Below are 20,432 nucleotides of genomic sequence, written 5' to 3'. Positions count from 1 at the left end.
ATCTTAGTCGTTTAGTGAAAATATAGAACTTCCAAAAATCTGTAATCTTGCTATAATATTTGTCAGAACTGAATTTAAACCAAATATGTTACGATTAAGATCATTTAATAAGGTAGAGGATGTTTATATGGAGTCTCGGGGGACCAAGCAATACTTAAGTTACATGTAGTCTAGTAACTTGATTACAAAAGTCAACTCTTTTACTGTTCAAAGGCCGACACTTGTAAGGGGAGACCACTGCGTAAAAGTGTGCTTGCTATGTACTAACCCGGTTTAATCGATTAATTAATATGGGAACCTCGGATAGACAATAATGGCGGATGTTTGAAAAATTCCCGCGTTTAAAACTTAATATATTATGGGCAAGAAAGCCGTATTAGTTACACCATGTATCAGGTTTATTAAAATATTGTGAATGACAAACAAAGAGCTGGTTCGTGAACCTGATGTAGGCACTTTTTTAGCCTGCAGAAAAACGTAAAAATCACAGTTACTGTAAAAATCGGGATTTTTACAAAATAAACTTATGTTTTATCAAGTATTTCCAAAGCGTTTGGTTAACTAGAATACAATGTGTATATATTTGCTTTATGTAAGGTTCATGTATTATCATTTCAAATTCCAAAGTATCTTTTGACAAATTTTAAAATCCTTTATTTCTTTTGTGCCCGAGTAATAGAACCATGGAATAATTCACCACAGAATATGATTGAATCTAAAACAGTGCTCAGTTTTAAAATTTGATACAACTTGCATTATAGACAAGTAACAAATTTGACAGAAGCGATATAATTATATAATGCATCAGTCAATTGTAACCACACACCCCCCCTCCCGGTCCGGGGAATAGCGGGGCTTTTCGGTCCAGCCAAGCCCAGGTAAAATTCCCACCAAATGCCTCCATACCCCAGGGACTCTAGGTAAGGCCCATTCCCCGCTATTTTTTACGCAAAGACACAACCTCCCCATTCACCTGGCACTGCAGGGCCACCTGGAAGTTAATAACACGGCTCCTTTCCCAGGCCATCCCCGGTGTACCCCCGGACATGGGCTGTGGTTATAATTGACTGGTGCATTAAACATAGTGATTGTGTGCTTTTTTTTAAACTAGTACATTGGACGCAAAATTACAAAGCTTACAAAGATTGATGTAGGAAATGAGTCTATAGGGACACAGCCGATTCTACTACAGCCAATACCAGTATCAGAATTGTTAAATTTGCGAGGCAGAAATTACTCATTTATGAGCCTTCGTGAACGAACATCTTTATGGTCTCAGTCAATTTCAGCAAAAGAGCTGTGGTCATGAAAACAGTGTCAACTTCACCACCAGCTGTTTGCACTATTGTGAAGCCCAGACCTCGTCGTGTAAGGCGGTCCTTCAGTCAGAACAGTATAGATGTAAAGGGCACAGTCGTTCTACAGAAGGTTTGGCTATTCGAAGACACTAATACTGGCCATGGGAAGTATATTCAATATGTAAAAAAAATGTAAAAATTACAATAACAGATTTTTAGCTTGTCTGTTTTGACAGGGTATGGTGAAAGCCTTGGTGTTGGTTGCATCAGCGTAGTGCACAAATTTAAGCATGGCATTATAACTCAAAAACAGTACAGATGTTCAAGTGAAACTTGGTACACATATTGCCAGCATTGGCTTGCTTTGCAGAGCTCTTGTTTAAAACAAAGTAATTGAATAATTTACTGTGATACAAGAGATCTATTTTCAGGATTTGAAAGCTAAGCTTGTTTTATTATTTTTTCAATATTTCATATGATAACTGATTTGCCAGTGGCAGAGAAAATTTTATAATGATGTAGACTTTCGATTATAGGATCTCTGGAGCAGTTGTCAGACACAGATATTGTGGAGGATAATTGGTGCTCCAAACATTCCTGGTTCCTCTCAATCAACCTTATGTCTGCCCAGAACTGTGCAAAGGTGACGCAATTTTCTGGCACTGTATTAGGACCTTCCGTGGATATATTTATGCTTCCAAAAAGCAACCAGTTTTATTATGTTAAAACAAGTAAATTCTGCATGGGCTTGTGTTTTGATTTTGAAAAAATCTGCTCAGAATTGTACAGTGGTGATTGGACTTTCTGGCATCAAAGTCATTAGGATTTTGTGAATTGTTTTCAAATGCCGAAAAGCTCTATATTGTCAAAGCCATTGCACATATGCATAGGATTAAAATTAACCTATGTATCATCAAAATGAATCACTGATTGTTCATACAGTGATAGTTTTGTGCGCAAATTACTTGAGAAAAGTCCTGCACATGTTTAAAAATAATAATTCCTCAGAAAATGCAATGAATATAGAAACAAGATACTGGGCAAAATGAATCACTGAATAATGTCAAAATTTTGAGATTTTCATTAAAAACAGAGTTGGCAAAGTAAAATTTCCCACTGGCAGTTTTCTTACATTTATCTACCAACCTTCTTTTTTCTAGGTTTAAGTAGATGTTTTTTACACTTTTAATTATTCAACAGCTCTGAAGTGCAGCAATAGATCTTCTTTTTGAACATGGATGCAGTATATGAAAGTTAAGGATACAGCTTGCTGAAAAAAATGGAAATATCTGTACAAAACCTACAGAGTTTTTTCAATTGCACTGTAAAAATTATTAAAAATATGCTACTTCTACCCATATGCTTTAATAAATGTAAAGTAATTGAACATTTTATACAGTTTTTTAGATGAAATTAATGAATGAAACAAAAATTTGTTATACAAGGAATGAATAACTCTATAGTAATTGAACATACAATTATCAACAATATCATTGATAATGTTTTGAAATTTGATACCTCAAATGAACTTGTATGACTTCTTTGTTTTCAAGAGACTCATGAATAGCAGGTGACGCTCTAAGACAATACTTTAGTCTTACAACCAGTTCGGTTTTCAATGCATTGTTATAGTATATAAATGCAAAAGGGTCGAGTATTTTTAAAACAAAAGAATGATAATGCTTAATCTATGATTTACCTACTAGAACAATAGTAAGTAAAAGCATGTCTGGTCCTAAAAAACACTATGGTAACATGTCCATACCTAGACCTCGCCCATAAAACTTCATTATTTATGTTTTGTTGGTAAAGTAGACATCAAGTTACTTTTATTGATGATTTATTTTTTATATAAATAAATTAATTTTGCATATTTTAGTGTTATAAGCGGATTCTTCCAAAACGGGCAGCATACAAATGCACAGGTTGGTTTTCTGTTATAATTTTTAAGAATTTGTTAATATTTTATGTTTTGTCTCTCAAAAATATGAGTATTTGTTGATTTTTTTTTTCCATTACCCTATTTTTTTGTAATTGTTGATGTTATTTAGCTTTTTTTGTCACCTGCAAAGCAGGTATATTGTTTGTTTGTTCATCACTTTGGTTTCATTAATTCATATATCTTAATATCTAAAAGGTGCACTCAATGCAGTCAAAAATATTTTTACAGACGTCACTTAAGGCGATACACCTAACTTTCTGGTCAAAGTTAGCATAAGCCCTGGACTGGCAAATTTGTTGGCAGGCTTCAACAAAATTTAATTTTACATATATATATATGTGGACTTGTTACAATTTTTTAGCTAGGTATTTTCTGAAAATTTGGGCCTGTCTAATTTTAATCTTTGTATGATGGCTGCATTTATGTTATTCCAGCTTGTAAGCATCTGTGTCACCTAAAGTGTGCTGCAGAGCCAAGCACCGTTTCCCTCCCCACCCCTAGAAGGCAGACACTCAGAAACGCTGCCCCCTCAATTGCCAGGATAGCACTGGATGCCCCTCCCCCTGCCTCTCCCACTTCTGCAAGTTCTGGCACAAGGAAGCGAAAGGCAAACCTTGTTGAAGGAAAGACTATGGACTTTGAGGCGTTTGTTTCACAAAGTGATTTTACAGCTCTGCAATCATGTAAATTTACAAGAAAGGTGTGCATATTATTATTACTACAGCTAGACAAAACTTTTGTGGTGTTTCTTCCAAAACTGTTGAAGCTACAAGAGAGTTTCTGTTGAATTTATCATGGACGTTTTGCTAACAACCATAAAAAATTGCACACGACTTAATTCAACCAACTTCATGTAAAAATGAAATGTTGCAAAACTGGTGGGATGTGGATGTAAATTCAGATTGTTTTCTATTTGAAATTTTAGTTTCATGACTAAATGTGTGTTAATGATAAAGATTTCTAAAATCTGGTTATTTGATGTATAATTTTTTAGACGTCACAGAAGAAGCGCCGAGCCCCATTCCAGCGTTTGGAGGTGAATAACAGTAGCAACTCTGGCAGCCAGATTGAGTTTATTGAGCAAGCTGGAGGCTTTACTGCTGGGGATATACCATTTGATGCTTCTGTTGACACGGTATGAGTTTTTGCCATGTCTTTTAAGAAAAACTAAAGATTTTGTGAGAACCCTGGTGTAAGTGAATACCTGTTACCAATGACAAACTACATATTATATAGCATAATACAGGTTTCAAAAGTTGTTGAGTAATGGCCTGAGATAGTGACTAAAATTGGGAATTTGAACTACTAAGTCGAGAAGATTGCAATGTCGGTTACACATTACCAATAAGATACACTTGGTTTGTGTTATCTTTTGTATACAAAAATATTTTTTGATTTAAGTGTTTATCTATTGACAAATAATTTGTTATTATACTTCTTTATTTAAACAACATAAAACATTTAACACAAAATGACAGCACATGTATGCATTCGGATTGTTCGGTAGCAGTTTGAGTGAGCAATGCGGCGATCGAATCAGATGAGATTCAGATTGATTTTATATTTATGTCTCCCCCTCTCTGGGGGAGACATATTGTTTTTGCCCTGTCCGTCAGTCCGGTAGTCCGGTAGTCCGATAGTCCGGTAGTCCGTCAGTCCGTCAGTCCGTCCGTACGTCACACTTCGTTTCCGATCGATAACTGGAAAACCGCATGACCTAGGATCACCAAACTTGGTAGGGAGGTTGGTCATGAGGTGTAGAAGATCCCTATTGTTTTTGGGGTCACTAGGTCAAAGGTCAAGGTCGCGGCGACCCCCAATGTAAAAAACATTTCCGCTCAATATCTTGACAATGGTTTGACCTAGGTTCACCAAACTTGGTAGGGAGGTTGGTCATGAGGTGTAGAAGATCCCTATTGTTTTTGGGGTCACTAGGTCAAAGGTCAAGGTCGCGGCGACCCCCAATGTAAAAAACATTTCCGCTCAATATCTTGAGAATGGTTTGACCTAGGTTCACCAAACTTGGTAGGGAGGTTCGTCGTGAGGTGTAGAGGATCCCTATTGTTTTTGGGGTCACTAGGTCAAAGGTCAAGGTCGCGGCGACCCCCAATGTAAAAAACATTTCCGCTCAATATCTTGAGAATGGTTTGACCTAGGTTCACCAAACTTGGTAGGGAGGTTGGTCGTGAGGTGTAGAGGATCCCTATTGTTTTTGGGGTCACTAGGTCAAAGGTCAAGGTCGCGGCGACCCCCAATGTAAAAAACATTTCCGCTCAATATCTTGAGAATGGTTTGACCTAGGTTCACCAAACTTGGTAGGGAGGTTGGTCGTGAGGTGTAGAGGATCCCTATTGTTTTTGGGGTCACTAGGTCAAAGGTCAAGGTCGCGGCGACCCCCAATATAAAAAACATTTCTGCTCAAAATCTTGAGAACGGTTTGACCTAGGTTCACCAAACTTGGTAGGGAGGTTGGTCATGAGGTGTAGAAGATCCCTATTGTTTTTGGGGTCACTAGGTCAAAGGTCAAGGTCGCGGCGACCCCCAATGTAAAAAACATTTCCGCTCAATATCTTGAGAATGGTTTGACCTAGGTTCACCAAACTTGGTAGGGAGGTTGATCATGAGGTTTAGAAAACTCCTATATTTTGGGGGGTCACAAGGTCAAAGGTCAACGTCGCTGTGACCTCTAATGTAAAAAAATATTTCCGTGCAATATCAGGAGAATGCTTTGATCTAGGTTCACCAAACTTTGAAGTGAGGTTGGTCATGATGTCTAGTTGATTTTGCAATCAGTTGGTCAAAGGTCAAGGTCACTGACCTTGAGGTGAAGAACCGGTTTCTGCTCAATAACTCAAGAACGTTTACACCCAGGAACTTCATACTTGGTATGCCAGTTAGTCATGACTAGTTGATGGCCCCTATTGATTTTGGGATCCATCATTGATTATTTCTCACCTACGACCACACAATGGGGGAGACATGCGCTTTTTCGAAAAAGCAATCTCTAGTTAGAATTATATACACACTACATCACCTAAATGAATCACTCATTTTCTGACATCGATGTGTGTAACATACGCGTGCTCACTGTCTTTCTTTAACAATGGCTAATTGTGCTCCATTGTCACCTCAAGCTGATGCCTGAGTGCATTCGCAGTATGGTGTGAAAAAACTTTGACACCATCAAGTTTGAAATAAGAATTGATAAATAGATGTAAAAAATCAAATCGTAATATTAACTTCGAAATTAGCACAAGCCTGTAAGCCCTGCACTAGTAAAATGTCTTCCAGGCTTCGACAGCTCAAATTCTGAATTTTATATAGCAGGGCTTGTTCAAAACTTTTATGCCAAGCAATAGCATAAGAATTCGGGCTTGTTCATCCAAAAGTCTAATTTCGATGACTGTGTCAAAGTTATGATACTGTAAATATTTTTTAAAAATACCATTTTTGTAACACAAAAGAGAAGGAACTCGTGAATACCTAAAAACATATCATGTAACTAAATCATTTTGGGGTTAGTTGCAGATGTAAATGTTCTTAAGTGAATGTACAGTAAAATCAATTTCTTTTAGCCTGCAGAAACAAGTAGACTGAATGAAACCCCACGCACTCCATGTCAAGCCAAGCAACGCCTTACAAGCATGAAGGAAAGCTTTGTGAAAAGATGTCGGTCCATTAAAAAGAAAGTGACCAACATAAGGGATAAGTCTTCTTCCAACAGCCAACAATCAATGGAGGAACAGGTAGAGTTATGTATGGTTCAGGGCTTTATGGGATAAGTCTTTTACCAACAGCTAACCATAGATGCATGAACTGGTAGAGTTATGTATGGTTCAGGGCTTTATTAGATAAGTCTTGTACCAACAGCAAAACAAAGATGGACGAAAAGCTAGTGTTATATATGGTTCAGCGTAAAACAGGATAGGAAATTTACTTACAGCCAACCATAAATGAAGAAACTGGTAGTGTAATGTATGGTTCAGGGCTAATGAAATATTATTGTATTGATCCCAGTCCTACATGGAAAAAACAAATCTTAATTCTCCAAGAGTCCCTTGTGTAAATCACCTCCAAAAAGTCATAGAGTAAAAAATCCATTATCTAAAAAAAAATTTCACCTTGATGAAAATGTATTTTTTATAATTTGTGCAGAGTTCACCCAATGTCATTATAAAATATAATGATGTTTTTGTAAATGGATTGGAATATTGGAAATGTTACTGTAGTTTTAAATTTGGAGTTAGCATGACATTAAACAACAGCAAGTATTTTTGTTGTTGTAGTCTGAAGGCAAACAGTTTAGTAATATGACTCAAAATATAGCATAAATGGCCCTCTTTTTGTAATACAATTTCTAGGTTTTGTAATGTCAGAGATATTAAATTTATATTTGCGTATTTTCATAACCTTGAAATAATTTTCAAACTTAGTTATTTTTTTTCATTATAAATTTCACATTGATTGGCATTATAAATCTGCGACAAACTTTCAGTTACAGGGAAAGACATGAAATTTGCAAAATTTGCCTAAAGTGTTAAGAAAATTGCAAAGAATTTATAAACTGATGCGATCTTTGTGACACCAATTTACCAACATTGTTTATCATAATAGATGTACAATTTTTAGCAAACATTTTGTGCTGGTATGATGTGTACTGATTTCTCATAAAATTTGGATAAAATCCCATATCTTTTTGAAAAATCCCATAGATATTTCTTATGACGAAATTTTTTCTCATAAGAAGGTGCTTAACTTCGTGTTTGAGATGATGTGGTAAAACAATATAATAGAAAATGTGCAGGTCTCATTTTGGACTTCTGTTGCCGAGCACTATTGAAACATAAAGGTCCCAATATGCAATGTATTGAATATTTAACCTTCTTCCACTGAAAAAAACTGTCTGCTTAAACATTGTTTTCATCTTAAAGACTGTCTGTGTCTGAGACAACTAAGTCTCCATTTCTTTTATTAACCCTTAAGTTTGAAACAATTGTTTCAATTTTGTGATGACAGTACCAATGGAATTAAATTGTTTGTTCAGTCATTGAAATTAACCTTTTGAAATACTTACAAGTCCGAAATCTACTACTAAGACCTAAACAAATCTTGTTGCTCAATCCCTAGTTGCATGTCTTCATTATATATTTTGTAAACTAACTTCATGCAATTGCATATAATTAAATTAAACTCATGTTTAACTAGAGTAAATTTTATGAAACTAAAAGGGAATAATTCTTGCTTCAGCACGAGATGAGTCACACCACAACAACCACAACTAGCAGCTCGGAGCAGGCAGCTGTAGACAGGGAGGCATGGGTACGAAGCCCTGTGCGCACGAGAGCTCAAGCCCGACAACTGGAATTGAGAAGGGAGTCACTGAGAGCCAAGATCAACGCCCACAGGGTTAGGGCCAGGGAGCCCGTGGGGAGTAGAGAACAGTTTAAACAGGTGGGTGAATATTTTGCAGAAAAGTTTAGAAAAAGGGCTCATATTCAAGTAAGATAACTTGCAACACAATCATTCTTCACTTAGATAAAAATTCCATTTAAGAATCATCTTCATATTAATGAATCTAATATTATCATATTACATTGAATAACGAAAAACACATTATTTAAACCAAGAAATTGTCATGGCATTGAGTTTGATTTCAGAGTAAAATGAGCAAAGACAAGGACCATGACTCCCACAGTCTTGAGGATATCTCAGACCGACTGGATCTGGTGGAACAACGTGTGTGTGAACTGGAGACGGCCATACCACATGAGCTGGCTGAATGGAAAAATCTTGGAATGGTTAGAGATGTTCCGTACATTTTTAAGTAATTTATTTTGAACTCTGTACTTGACAAGAGCAACATTCCTAATGCTCTAAGGTGATCAAGACTGAAATTTATATGGATGAGGGTGGAGTTTAGGAGCTTTGAGCACATAAATGTTAATATAACTTGTATAAGTCATAAGTAAAAGATCAGTTGTGCACTTCGATAAAACAAATTATATAGATGGTTTGTACAAAAAAATAAACAATCAACTGAAAATATTACAAAATCTTCATATACTTCATATTCGTATAAGCTTTTATGTTCTCATAGTTTTAAGAAAAATCGCAAAGAACGACATTTTTGTCTTGTTATAAGTCTATTGATTAACTAAAATAGAACAATAGACATACTAATGTATGGTACAAAGTTCCGTTTCGAAAGTTTTTGCCAAGGAACTCCGAAAGTTATATGTTAAATCTTTTTTTCATTTCCAGAAATTTCGCTATGACTATAATGAGACCAAAGAGAGGTCAGAAGGTAAGAAAAATTTGTAGCTATCATTTTAACCTATTATGCAACAGATAAAAGGTTGAAAAAAGATTTTAGCTCAGGATGGACATTAACAACTGTTATTAAGAATCAGGAAATTTCTTTTCCAAAACAGTTCTAAGAATATATTTCAAATTTTGCACTGATTAATGGTTAACATTTCACATGTAATGACAGTAATTCATCCTGCTGTGCATCCTTAACTCATTGTCTTTCGTGCCAACCTTTATTCTTAAATATGTGCCTCCACGGTATTATTCTGTACTCAAATCTATGAATAAGATTCCATTATTTTGCTTAGGACACATGTTTTGGAAAAATATGAGTCCAAATGACACACTTAAGCAGATTTCATATATAAATCAGTGGTACAATATGAGCAAGAATTTTCTGTCTAGCACATTTTTGTTACATCACTACTGGCTTAGTGTCCAACATTTATGAGTTATTCAAGATGTAGTTTTTGCATATCTTATGTTCTATTAATGAAATATGGCACATTAGCTTCAAGATAATGAAAGGACAATATAAAAACACCACATGGAAAGTAAATACAGCCATTTAGAAATTTCACTTTGTTTGTGATGTAACAAGGACAATATGACAGAAAGATGGCACTCTCTGCTTTTATGTGCTGATGTCAAGTTTTTCTGTATTATCTAAACATTGCTGGCACTTAAGTGTTTATACTCAACTTTAATATGATTACCATCGACATGAACAAGTGTTCATTTTCACTATAACCTTTCGGTGATGTAACTGGACTCAAAAGTCTACATTAAATAAGATGTTGTTTAGATAAGAAAGGCATAAACATGAAAATAACATGCCTCTTTATACCATTTCAATAAAATACAAATTTTGAGAGATATAATTACAGTTATTTTGCTTTATTCTTTCAAAAACAACACCTTTAACTTTCCAAGGGATGTAACACTGTACACCAAACGGTCATTCACCATGACACTTGTGAAGCGAAATTACATACGTGTTCACATTTTGTCGGACTTCAATTTACTTTACATACAGGAATACAGTGGAAATCATATGAAAGTAAAAACATAGGCTATTATAAGTTTATTGAATATAAAATTTTACAAAACTTGGAAGAGCTTAACTGTTAATATGATTGAAATACTTATTTTAACGTCCATCGGTGTATGAACTACATTTGGGCTGTTCTAAGTGGGTGGAGTCCGAAGGACTTCACTAACACTCTGAGCCGATTACCCTGATGGACATTAAAAATAATTACTTAACATTTATATTTGGATATTCTGTTTTCTAAAAGAATTAAGTAAAGCCTTGAAATGTAGCATGAGCCCATCAATGTCTGAGGGTCAGTTAAAAATGTAACTGTGACGTTGCATGCATGGGACACTGTGTGTGAGTAACTTCGCATCATCCTTGGTCAAACAATTAAAAACAATGACACAATGCGGGAAATTATCGTGAATATTCATTAATTGAATGAACTAAACCTGACGCTATCTGAAAATGATTGCCGTCATGCGGTAAAGAACCTGTGTTCATCGAAGGAAAATGTATTGTAATGTAAATCTTTTTACATGTAAAACCACATGTTATTGAATGTTAAATTTGTTTAATTATTTTTTAAAATGTCCAGTTAAAATGATATAATGGTGTTTTTTTAAATAATGTTCGGTTAATGATGTCCTGGATACACTGTATGGGTCTTTAACAAATCTTGATGAAACACAGACTGTTTTCCAGTTCCCGTATCACTGAAGAAGTACATCTGAAAAAAAGAAACAAAAAATCCTTACTGCCTGCCTGTCTTAAGACAAACAATGTCCCAGGGTTATTTCAACAGATTGTGCATTTTAGATTGGTGGCAGAATCATGGACCAAATGATGTTATAGAATGAACTTAGTTTGTGAGAATGCAATGTTAATAATTTAAAATTAGATCCAGAACATGCAATACATGTCTTTATCTTCTTAAAACAACATTCTAAAAACAGTACCTGTCAATTTATACAGAAGCCTGCTTCCACACATAGTGATGTCAGGAAGAACACTCTTGCCCTGACATCCATGCCCACTGGACTCTAGAATAGAATCGGTGTCCAACATTCAGCATCAACAATATTTTCTGAAAATTCACTATTTCAACAAATCAGCAGAAATCTGTAGATATTACATTAAGTTGGGTGTTATTTGTTACATATTAAGCCTACAAGTTTTAAAAGCCAAGCCTATAATTATTTTTTGCAACTGTTTTGTTCTAAGATGTAACAGTCTAACCGGAAAGTTCTTCGACTGAAGTAACGATCTTAGTGTCAATGTTATGTCACAAATGAAACAGTAAACTACTTGTTCAGATAGATTTAGAATTTAATTTAAATGCTTATAACTGTAATGCTTCTAAGAGTTATTGCACATGAATGGGTATGAATTAAATGGGTGTGCATACACACAGATGTTATCTTGATTATTATACCAGATGTAATGAAGACAACTAAATGTGCATCTTTATTTACCGTCAATGTTAAGTCTTTTCCGTCAACGTTATGTCTTTTATCAATTTTTATAAACATTTCTGTTGTTTTCATTTCAAGTGATAATATTTTTCAAGTGTTTATTTAATCAGTTGTGTTTAGCAACAAAAATAGCATAAACCATCTAAAAAAACAAAGTATCATTTCTCGGCGTTCGATACGTAAATAAGACACAATAGGAAAAATGGGCTGTCCAACTTTCTTCAACAATAACACGAACTCAAATAATTACATGAGCATGAAGACGGGTGAGAAATGTCCTAAAATGCACTCTTTTCTGCTAGAACACCAATTGTATCGGAATGGTGTAATAGTTCGTCTCATAAAACAACATTTTAAAACACTCAATCGATGCGTTTGAGATGTAACACGATGAAAATACTCACACATGTTTGTTTTGACAGTCCTCCATTTTTTTCCAAAAATAGACGAAGTTTCGAAGCGCCTTGATTTATGACGCTGATGTCATATGTAAATAGAATAACAACACTGGGAATCCCCCATTTGCGCACACCTGCTAAATCTAAGCCTTTACAGTGAAAGTTCAGTTACGTAACATTTTGACGGAAAACGCGCCTGCCGATTTCGGAATAAAAATAAGGATACACCTTTGTTGAAAAAAACACAAATACGTTTCCTGTTTATTACAAGACCTATGTTTTGATATTATTTCAATAAAATTAACCTTTTACGCATGACTGTTTGGTAACTTCGTCCGAGAAAGACGTAACCAAAATTGACACGAAATGTTACGTCATTAATTTCTGCTTGAAATTTAATTTTTTTTTATTAAAAACGACCAAATAATTATTTTTAGACACCTTTGTATTGTAGAATGGACCATCTCAGATTAGTTTCTTGCTCCTGTTTGATGGTTTTTGAATACATGCGTTTTTTGTTGCTGGGTGAAAAAGGCCTACATGAAAAAGTGCCTGGCATTTGTCCACAAAAATCGGACTTGTTCTTCGTTTTAAATATTAATCAAATTCAAGGAAATAAATGAAAAACTCGAGACTATCTCCCACATAAATGATCTTTTTAACCATGCATATAAATAACATTTAATAAAACAAATGATAGGAGTAAATTCGGTTTGTTTGGGATGTAACAGGAATGTGCTGGACAGTGAATTCTTGCTCATATATGAATTTAACTATGTTCAAATATTTACAATTTTGCAGAAACTCATCCCAAGCAGTTGGAAGCTGAGGGTCAGGTGACATCTACCAGTTCTAGGACAACCTCAGACGATGTCTATGTTGTTCCTGAATACCCAAGCATCATAAGCCAAGACCAGGACATCACTGGTCACATGGTACACGAAAATGATCACATGGAACATGAAAATGATCACATGGTACACGAAAATGGTCACATGGTACACAAAATCAAGCCTGAGATGTACAGCCCTGCTACCAGTCTCAATGAGGATTCTTTACCATCCGGAATACCCAACAGGCTCCTTCTCAGTGAGTATATCTACCAGCAGCAATTGGCCTTCCTTTTATCATTCAGATGTAAGTGTTCATTTTAAGCTCATATGTTGTCAAAAGATAGATAGTCAAGCCTTGGCTTAGTCATTGGATTCAATGAAAAAGTAACCTAAGCCATAACTAAAAAGTGTGTTCCAAAATATTCAAATGAAACTTCATATGCATGTTATCAGAGACATTACACACATGTAAAGCATGGCCCATAACTCTACAGAACTTTTTGGAAAACCCCCAAAGAGCGTTGATTTTGATCCACGGCACTCATTTTAAGTCCGTATGCTAAGATATTGCCGTAAATATCTTAAAATTTATATTGAGACCACCAGAATTTGATGTGGTTATAGATATATATACTGTTTTAGTGCATTGTGTGGTATTAAAACAAATCTCTGGCATTATTATTTCCATATTAAAGGCATATTTTATAGGTAATGAGAATATAGATAAGTAAACAGTGCAATAACACATGAAAGTTATTTGTTGTCTGTTGTAGATGTTCAGAACAATAGCATGGCCTACACTGCCCATCAAACAAGTACCCCGGTCACAGCAAGGGAAATCTCATTTAGATCAGCTTCAAAGCAGTATGATAGAACCAATCAGATTCTCCACACAAACATCACCACCATCAGCGTAGACCATTCATTCTCAGATAAACATCCTTCTGAGCCAGTTTTGACCAAAACAGAGGCTTTTCCTGATAGCTACAGTGCAGTAAGGGATAGAAAAAGTAACTATGAGTTTTTGGATACTGTTGATGGCCGAGAGGCTCTCTATTATCAGAAGAAGTATGATAAATCCCCTTTGAATGAATATAGGAATGCTTCGAATGAGCCTAAAGGTGAATCAGAAGAAAAGGTTCTCTCACCGGAGCAAATAGCTGTAAAAAGATTCCTCCAAAGGAGATCTTCTGCACAACACAGTGTTAGCTTTCAGGATGAGAATGATGGATCACTTAGAAGAGAAAATAGAAAAAGGAGTAACTCCAGAAGTCCACAAAGATCACTTACCCAATCACCAAGTCCGAAATGTTATTCGCCAACAAGAAAGCAAACTTCGAGCTTCACAAGATCACCACCAATGGCATCGTCAACTTTTAGAGAAGATAATGGTCATACAAATACAAGTGCCATGCAGTCCCCTGTCTCATTTACATTTCGACATGACCCGGAGGATTCAAAAAATAACACCTTTGCCAAAATTGAGCTTGATGAGTCTGGTTTAGTTGGTAGAAGACATGGAACAAGTAGAGATAGGTCATCAGGTTCTGATCTTTCTACAACATTTGTGACAAGGAATGATAGTCAGATGGTCTACACAAATAATAGTGAAGATTTGCCTGGGTATGTTAGGCACCGTTCATTTCCTGCTAGTCAGATGCATGATGAGAGAGCGAATATTGATAGTAGTGAAAATGAAGCGGATATGGGAAATAAGATGGTCGTTGAAGCAGATATTGAAATTGATGCTCCAAGAGAAAGGGTAAGGCTCCCTATGGGAGAAAGGTCTGGTGCAACTTCAGTTACCTATACTGATGATGGTCTGTCCCTTACTACTGTGACAGAGTTTACAGGGGATTATATAAATAGTTTTGCTGAAAGCTCAGACCACAGTAACAGAAGTAGATGGACGAACAAAGATGTGTTCATGTTTCAGCGGGAGCGAATGAAACCGCAGTTGAAATCAGTGTATGAACGTTCACGTGAAAACATTGATGAAACAGGGGATGGTAAAAAACCACCTCTTCCGACAAGAAAGTCAACAGATTCAGATGATACAAACAATCAAATTAATTTTTTGAAAGAAGCTGAAAGGAGGTTAGCTGTCTTCAACAATAGAAAAAGCGGGGAGGATGCAACAGCTGGAGTTTGTCTGGAGAAGTTACCCAGAGAACATATTGGTGCTAGCTATTATCTTGAAACTGGGGAAATCCAAGAACATTTTAAAGAGACAGCCATTTACCCACACGCTTCTCCAAAGTTGCAGTGTAGTCCACAGAATCAGAGGTCTCCCAAATCAGTGAGTGTGGATAAGGTTCCTAAGAGGCTTTCTCCAACTGACTTTTTACCAAGTGAAACTGATGAGAACCCTGATCATTGTTATGGTGTTATTAAAAAATCTCCTTCACTGAAGAGAAGTCCTAATAAACAATCTCCCAGCCTTGAGAAAAGACAGTCACCTAGTTCAAAGCATAGTAGTCCAAAGAAGAGTCCAAATAGACTTTCAGGTAGTCAGATTTCTATTGCACGACATGCAGATTCAACTCGTGAGTTTGAATTTTTGGAGAGACAGCTTCATGATGATTCCTTGATTAAAAAGAGTGGAATTAGCCTTTCAATGAGCCATTTGCCAGAGCCGAAAGGACATCCACATTTGGGAATACAGAGGCAGAAATCAATCAGTTGCACAAACAGTGTAGATGGTGACACTAGGTCTATTATAAGTGAAAGTGCCCGGTACCATTTCTTGCATGATAAAGGCATGATAAAGATTAGCTCACCAAGCTTAAAGCTCATGAATGGAAGTCCTGCTAGTCAAAGGAAACACAGTCCTCAATGTGCAAATATCGATGAAGAATCGGACATTGTTGAAAGTGGGAGTGAAAGTGGTATGAGTGGAGTTTATGTTAACAATAGGTTTAGCATTCCAAGTTTGAATGGTGGAAAAACCTCATCAGAAATTGATTCAAAACATACAAGAAGTGAACAGGCCCATAGTGAGATGACTGTGACAGTTTCTGAGAGTCAAAGTCATGCAACAGAGAGTGAAATAAATGGTCATGAAAATCAAGAACTCGAGAACAGTCACTTGGAGGAGTTTCTTAAAATAGCTGATGAACAGAATGGTAACTGGGACAATGTCCTTGGATGGATGAATAGCAGATATCATGGAGACAATGATGAAGAGTATGAACAAGAACTAGATGAACTGGTCGAACAACATCGAGCAGAACTTGAACTGGTTGAACAACATAGAGCTGAACATGAGCTGGTTGAACAAGAAAGACCAGAACTTGAAATGATCCAACTACATAGAGCTGAACTTGACCTGGTCGATCAGCATAGGTCTGAACTTCAATGGGTGCAAGAAAGCAAAATGGCTGCATGCCATCAAAATGGTTCTCAGTCAAATTTGTATAGTCCTGATGAGGATTCTGTGTATTACAGTTTTCTCGGGCAGTCAGATGAACTGAAAAATGCTTTATCCCCTATGAATGGTAGTAAAGTATATTTGAATAATGGTGTGAGAAACAAAGCATATTCAGATGAAAAAGTAAGTGCTAGCCTCATGTACACAATCATGAATGGGAATGTACGGGATGTGGCTAGACTACTGAATTCGGACAAAACCATCAGTGAAGGAGAAATCAAAGAGGCTACAGTGTGGGCTGTGCAAAATCAAATCTTTGATATAACCTTGCTTCTTTTAGAGGACATTTGCAAACTTATTAGAGCAACTGAAGAGGATGATTTAATTGAAGTCTATCCGGCATATCTTGAAAACAGGAGGTGGGAACCGGTATTTGTGATTCTTACAAAAGAGAAATTAAGCGGAAAGTGGGATTCGTTTATGGGATTTCCAGTATATCGCAGGCGCTTTGATTCGCTGAGTGACGAAGCTACCCAAGTTATGAACAACAGCTTTGTTCAGAATTATTCATTGACAGCTGAGGAGTTGAAAACTGTCAAAAATGCTGTTACTGCTGCCGACTTGAAAAATAAACATAGTAAAATAACCATCATTAATGCATGCCCCTGCAGGTCTGTAAGAAAAAGGAAGAAGTTGGAAAAGGGTCTGTGTATTGCTATTCACTGCCAGATTAAAGGATTTATACCATTTGATGAAGAACCATTTCCAAAAGAAATTAACAGAATTCCAGTGGACGTTCGAGAGGGTTATTGTGCTCAGGGTGTCACAAAACCAAATGGTTTAATAGACTTACAGCAGCAGCTGTGGGATCTTGGCATTTATACAAGCGATGAAACAGAGACATCTGATGGGCAGAGGTCAACAAGGTCACGGTCAACATCCCAGAGTTCAAGGTCAAGTGAGTGCAAATCTGGGAGTGATACTGGTGACCTTGATCTTTCAAGGTCAGGGAAGGGGTCAGCAATGTCAGTAAGTGTGGCAACACTGCATTCTGACATGAACAACAATGAAAAAGACCAAACTACAGTAAAGACAATTGCAGGAGATAAGGTTAATGAAGTCATCCCATTCCATGGGGAGATTAATATCTTACCTGAAGTTCCGAGTGCACCAGTGAGTAACGGGGGAAGCTATTCACTGAAAAGACTGACAGAAATGATGACTGATGAAGTCATGCAGAAGGTGATTGTTTTTATTCTGGTTGTTTTGAGTCTTGGTTTACAGTTCATGAATTGAATGTTTCCTTTGTGTTTTATTGTGTTTTGTTTTTTCTACATATATACTTTGTTTGTATTTATCATAGTTTTACTTTGTTAGTTATAATACATCATGTTCACAGTACTTTATGATACTGATTTATGGGGTTTTTTTTGTGCTTTTTTGACTTTTAGACATTATTCTTTAATAAATCTTAATTGAGGATTATTTTACACTGTATACTAGTTATATCAATTTGTTTCTGTGAATTTTACATCAAGTTTGGTGACTTATCATCATTTTGAAAAGGGCGATTTTTTGTAAAACATTAATCTTTTTTAACATATATCTTTTCATCATTGCATTCCCACTACTGACCAATCATGCTGTTTGTTTTCTGTCTAAAATGGTGGTGTAACTTTGATATTTATCAAAAGTTTTAAACGCAGGAGCCAAATAAAATAATTCTCACTTTTTACAAGTATGTAAAACTGAGCAACATCACAGCCCCATTTACCCCATCAGGGCATAAGTTGACTTACTCTCCAGTAAAATGGCTTCATTTGACACACCCTAAAACAAAGAAATGTTAATTGAAAAACCAACAGCATGATGAATTGAGTGTAATGGAATGGGTCGGTCATGGGTATCTGATGCTGGTACTACATATACATCAAAAGTCTTGTAACCAGAGATTTATTTGTGCAGGTTCGATGTAAACTATTGTATTACAATGAGGAAATTTGAGGCTGTAACATATTGAGCCTCATTAAGTTTCTAGACTAAAAGCTGTAGGCAGATTTTACAAAAAAAGCAAACACAATTTTTCTTCATTGATTTGACTCATTTTATCATTTTCAGCTCCTTAAATCTGTGTATTTTGCTAAATTTTGTGGATATTTTTTTATCACAATGACAACACATATTAGAACAAATTGCCATGGCCTTGAAATGAAATAATGTTGAACAAATTTATGAGTATTCCAAAATTCTTTCAGGAATAAATACAGGATATCATGAGCAGCGAATGGACACAGCGTATTCATTCTTCATTAGACATATCGAAGACGTTTCAGTTAGGATCTGTTTACTAAAATAAAACAGCAAAACAATAGTTTTTAATAACATTAATTTCATATAAGCCGTCATTAACCTCAGATCATGGTCAACACTAGGGGTGTCACATGATGCCAAGAGTGTACCAGTGTAAACTGCAATTCAAAGTAACGTACACAATAAACTGCTTCGTTAAAATAATATATAAAGTAGGACTAACACTTTAGCACGTTTATTAAAATGCAGACCTCTGAAAGAATCATTTCAGTTATTGAGTAGAAACATGGCTAGAAACAACAATAAGTAAACATTGAAACAATGAAATGTAGAAACGGAAATGAATCTGTATTGCAAATTTACAGACAGCAATAGGCCTTCCAAGAAGGGGAAATTTTGCTAATTTACTTGGAAGGGGAAAGTTACTGCCAAATATTTTTCGATTTTATACCATGTGATATATTTTTGGCTCATACCGTGACACCCTACTCAACACTGAATCTTGAAACAAGCATTTTGGTGATATTTCTGGAACAATTAGTTTTTTGATGTCCAAGCATATGATGGATGTTGTGGAATGTATATTTGTACAAATGTTAATTTATTTCATGTTTTTGTTGAAGTCGATATTTTTTATTGTTAACAGATAATATATATATATATTTAATATTAATCATTGTTATCACATCTCAGAAAAAAAAGCTCAAAATGATTTATTCTGTTAAACTTGAAAGTGTAATTGATACCAAATTATTAAGACAATTTTATCAACAACTTAAGGTTGAGAATGGTGTTCACCTCTCAATCCAGAGGTGGTGGGTTTGATTGACAGTGGTCCAGTTGAATTTGCCTCTCAAGGGGTTGTTGGATTGATCCAAAACAGGTCGAGGGTGGTCAAGTGGTATAAAAGAGGTTGTGGGTATGACCCCAACAAAAGGTACCTTCTCATGGCCTCTCTTAATGGACAGTACTGGTTTTAACTCAGGAAATGGACACAAGTGTGATTCTATAAGCTGTCAGCTTAAGTCACAATCGTGATTCTATAGGCTGTCAGCTGAAGTCACAATTGCGATTCTAAAAGCTGTCAGCTTAAGTCACAATCGTGATTCTATAAGCTGTCAGCTTAAGTCACAATTCTATAAGCTGTCAGCTTAAGTCACAATCGTGATTCTATAAGCTGTCAGCTTAAGTCACAATCGTGATTCTATAGGCTGTCAGCTGAAGTCACAATTGTGATTCTAAAAGCTGTCAGCTTAAGTCACAATCGTGATTCTATAAGCTGTCAGCTTAAGTCACAATCGTGATTCTATAAGCTGTCAGCTTAAGTCACAATCGTGATTCTATAAGCTGTCAGCTTAAGTCACAATTCTATAAGCTGTCAGCTTAAGTCACAATCGTGATTCTATAAGCTGTCAGCTTAAGTCACAATCGTGATTCTATAAGCTGTCAGCTTAAGTCACA

General features: G+C 35.9%; 1 protein-coding gene across 1 annotated transcript; it reads left to right on the top strand.

The window, feature by feature from the left end:
* Positions 1-3,118: 3,118 nt before the first annotated feature.
* Positions 3,119-20,097, top strand: LOC128233795 (uncharacterized). The gene is made up of 10 exons (XM_052947647.1): positions 3,119-3,223; positions 3,675-3,940; positions 4,235-4,375; positions 6,816-6,986; positions 8,488-8,691; positions 8,898-9,038; positions 9,502-9,544; positions 13,260-13,547; positions 14,065-17,903; positions 18,917-20,097. The coding sequence occupies exons 2-10, from the start codon at positions 3,872-3,874 to the stop codon at positions 18,920-18,922; spliced, it is 4,902 nt and encodes a 1,633-aa protein (XP_052803607.1). The 5' UTR covers positions 3,119-3,223; positions 3,675-3,871; the 3' UTR covers positions 18,923-20,097.
* Positions 20,098-20,432: the final 335 nt, after the last annotated feature.

This window comes from Mya arenaria, chromosome 5 (genome assembly GCF_026914265.1).
Source record: "Mya arenaria isolate MELC-2E11 chromosome 5, ASM2691426v1".
Lineage (NCBI taxonomy): Eukaryota > Metazoa > Mollusca > Bivalvia > Myida > Myidae > Mya > Mya arenaria.
This window is presented reverse-complemented; position numbering and strand designations above follow the sequence as displayed.

What these genes read in the sequence shown, in the direction of transcription:
- LOC128233795 (XM_052947647.1), top strand. Translation starts at nt 3,872, where the DNA reads ATGGACTTTGAGGCGTTTGTTTCACAAAGTGATTTTACAGCTCTGCAA. An exon ending in AACAATCAATGGAGGAACAG is followed by an intron (nt 6,987 to 8,487) that starts GTAGAGTTATGT and finishes TTCTTGCTTCAG; the next exon opens with CACGAGATGAGTCACACCAC. An exon ending in AATGGAAAAATCTTGGAATG is followed by an intron (nt 9,039 to 9,501) that starts GTTAGAGATGTT and finishes TTTCATTTCCAG; the next exon opens with AAATTTCGCTATGACTATAA.